Source organism: Sphaeroforma arctica (genome assembly GCF_001186125.1).
Source record: "Sphaeroforma arctica JP610 unplaced genomic scaffold supercont1.3304, whole genome shotgun sequence".
Classification (NCBI taxonomy): domain Eukaryota; class Ichthyosporea; order Ichthyophonida; genus Sphaeroforma; species Sphaeroforma arctica.
In genome coordinates this window covers 106-3,586 of record NW_014037254.1, presented here as the reverse complement: position 1 = coordinate 3,586, position 3,481 = coordinate 106, and the positions used below count along the sequence as shown (strand labels likewise).

The window sequence follows — 3,481 nt, the reverse complement described above, 5'->3', positions numbered from 1 at the left end:
TATATATATATATATAATTCATACACACACACACACGCACACACACACTCTCTCTCATACACACACACATATATATATACACACACACACACATATATATATATACACACACTATATATATATTGATGCACGTACAAAAAAAGAAACATTAAAAAAGTGATGCTAGTAGGGGATTACCTTGTATCTGTTTTTCTTGTAATTCGAATTAAATTGTTGTCCCATGAGCATAATGCCGATTTAGTTGGCAGCCGTTTGTGGCTGACGTGTAAATCAAGGATGAGTGCTTGTCCAGAAAATCATACTTTTTAATTGATATTGTATGCTCATGATACATACTATAACGCTTACTATTTGGTCACACACACTGATGACACACACTGATGACTACTATTTTGAACTCTGGCGACATAAATAATCAAACTTCAAAGTCATACTTTGGGAGTCAGCTCGCATATTACTAGAGACTAAGGGTCCCGTGTGACATAGATATTGTTGGCTCCTTGTTTTCGAGATCTTCTTCGTCTGTCGACATCTATTGTTGGTATAGTGCGGTGGTTCTTTCTGCATCCTTAAGATAGATGATATTTTAAATATCTACTCCACACGCCCATACACTTGCATCGATCCCTCACTAAACGGTTGTGCATTCTCAATCGATCCAGCATAAAGCGGTTCAATTCGACGTTAATTCTAAAAGGCGTCTCTCAGTTGTTGTAAGTAAAGTGTCACTGAGGTGACATATTCACAACTCGGATGTCAACGGAGAATCAATACATGACTGAAGTGCTCAACAGGTTTAAACCTCCAATATAATGGTGTCAATCTCAGCTGTTCTACCCCTTATAGACATTGCATATCTGTATCTTGATGATCACTCATGTTTAAAGCCCCTTCACTCATGCATTTTGGTCAATATGCAACATTTTAACACTAGAAATAGTCGCGGATCCGTGATTCCATGCTGATTTGAATCGCCAAAATAAAAACCCACTTGAAATTTCTATTCGAGTTCACCACCGTTGATGTACAGTGTCTGATTCCAACCTCTCACCACTACCATCTTCCACTTTCCAATAATCACCTGCAACGCTTGATACTCACGTACTAGTTGCGATGCTGCAGCCTTTTCTTCTATTTCAACTACCCAGTCCTCCTATCTCACCAGGAATCTATTCCACCCTGACCCATTCCGGCTGTCTCAAGAGATGCTATGTCACATTTGCGATACCTACGACTATATTCACCCTCGCCATTTTCTCAGGCTTTCACACGGCACTTTCCGACCTATCAGCAGTAGTTGCTTCTTTCGCTTCTGTATTCGACAGCGTCTTTTTATCTGCGGAAGTTTCTGATGCTTTCGGTTCGTCGTCTGCATCCAGATCAGCAGGGCGCGCCATCATCTTCTTGATCTCCGGTTCTGTATCCTCTGCGTTGTTTGAATTTTTCTTCTGCAAATAGTTCAATATTGTAAAAATCCGATGTAAAATTTTTATTTTATTTTTTAGTTCATGTGAATAAAATCAAGATGGTACGTTTCGTGCTACAATGGCATTCTCGGCAAACATCGCATATATAGCATGAAGAGGAAAAGGTGGTGTATGGACAATGGCACTCAAGTTTGCCTATCGAGGTAGGCACCGGTATAGACCTGTGCGAACCTACTCAGCTCTTTTGATTGATTTCTAGGACCCTAAAATACTAAAAACCATCTCAGCCTATAATATGGTGCTATAGTGTATTCACACTTGCATCTCAAGACTAGAATTTCAATACTAGACTGTCTACAATGATCTGAGCGCCTATTTCTCTAGGAAATCATTCCACTACAATCACTATATATCCAACATTAAACACGGATAATCTTTCACAACGAACTTATTCGGCACTTCGAAACTTCAGCACGAACACACAAATCTCAATCGCTGGTGAGTATACTTCGGGTATCGTACCATAACTCATTGTCTCAGCGATCACATCTTAGTTGCAAGATTCTTGCCCAATGAAAGCGTTGCTAAATGGGAATCTCCATATCAATACAAAATATAAAAATGAGATTTATAAACGACAAAGGTTTATTCATGCACACATACTTGCGTGAGAATCTGTATACACTTACCGCTTTCTTCTTCTGTCTTTTGGCGCGCCGCTTTTCTGCCGCCTTTTGTAGTTCATCTTCTTCTCTCATTCGTTTTTCGGCGAAGGCTGTGTCTTTTTCGTCCTGCACGTTCCCATGTAGAATCCGAATCAAAGTGGTAAGTATAGTGTGCAATGATTAAGAAGATAGTAAGAAGATACACGTCGTGATACTTGAGAGTGTGTTTAAGTACGTGCAATGCGATGGTAATATAGAAAATATAATCTGGATGCGAATCGTGATAACACGAATTTTGCAATATGCAATCATCAGCAGATACGGATGCAGATAATAATCCAACGTGCATACACACACCTTAATAATCCGTCAAAGTGCATACGTATACAATAACAACAAAGTTCATCTAAATAGAGCATACAATTCTATCGTATGCATGCGCCACAACGGCGTACCGGTCATACCTTCTTCTGCTGTGCGTCGTAGTAGGCAGACCTCGCATATTCATGTCTCCTCGTTGCTCGGAACACATGGAACTCGCCACTTCCGGCGCCTGTTGCGATTCGAAGCAGGATGTCGTACATATATGTGTATACAGACATGTATATCAGTACCGGGGGGATGAGCAATGTTGCACTTTAAAGCCTTGTATACAAAAGTAGTATTTCAGTTTTATCTCACAAATCACAATTTACAAAATGCCAACACATGGGCGCTGCTCGTCAGATGATACGTGTGTAGGCACATGCGAGTGTTTCCATTATTACAGTAACGTGCCCGTCGTGCACTACACACACACGACGGCATAACTAAAAGTAAACGCAGAACTGTGAGGGAAAAATCCATCAGAAAATACAAAATATATATTGCAAGGTCGGCATATTTGTCGTTCTACATCAAGTAGATTCTGTTCTTACCAGCCGTGGAGCCCATAACGTTACGGAAGAATTCCTTTGGCTTGGGGGCACCTTTGTCTTTAGGTCTCTCTGGGATATTGAGGGGTTTGTCGATCTGTGCGGAGAGACATAAAAATGTCGAGTTGAATATCGAAATCAAAATGAATGCAATCGCCAAGGATACAAACATAATGGCACGTCTCTACAGATAAAACTATACAAATATATCATATGAATGCAAAGGTATGAATGCGAATACACGTTCGCTTAACTACTTTCGCGAGTGGGTAACAGCACGTGCTTTATCTTTCAAAGAAGAACCCCTTATATATATATATATATATATATATATATATATAATAACACACACACACACAAACATACACAAACACACACACACACATATATATATACATATATACCTGAATATACACATTACTATGAATACATCAATGTATATAGATACAGATATATACAGATATATACCTACGCA

The 3,481-nt window shown here is 39.4% G+C and overlaps 1 protein-coding gene across 1 annotated transcript; it reads right to left on the bottom strand.

The window, feature by feature from the left end:
- Nucleotides 1-287: 287 nt before the first annotated feature.
- Nucleotides 288-3,178, bottom strand: SARC_13448 (hypothetical protein; the record flags this gene model as incomplete). The annotated part of the gene is made up of 4 exons (XM_014292419.1): nucleotides 288-1,448; nucleotides 2,117-2,218; nucleotides 2,557-2,645; nucleotides 3,010-3,178. The coding sequence occupies 4 exons, from the start codon at nucleotides 3,176-3,178 to the stop codon at nucleotides 1,266-1,268; spliced, it is 543 nt and encodes a 180-aa protein (XP_014147894.1). The 3' UTR covers nucleotides 288-1,265.
- Between the last annotated feature and the right edge of the window lie 303 nt (nucleotides 3,179-3,481).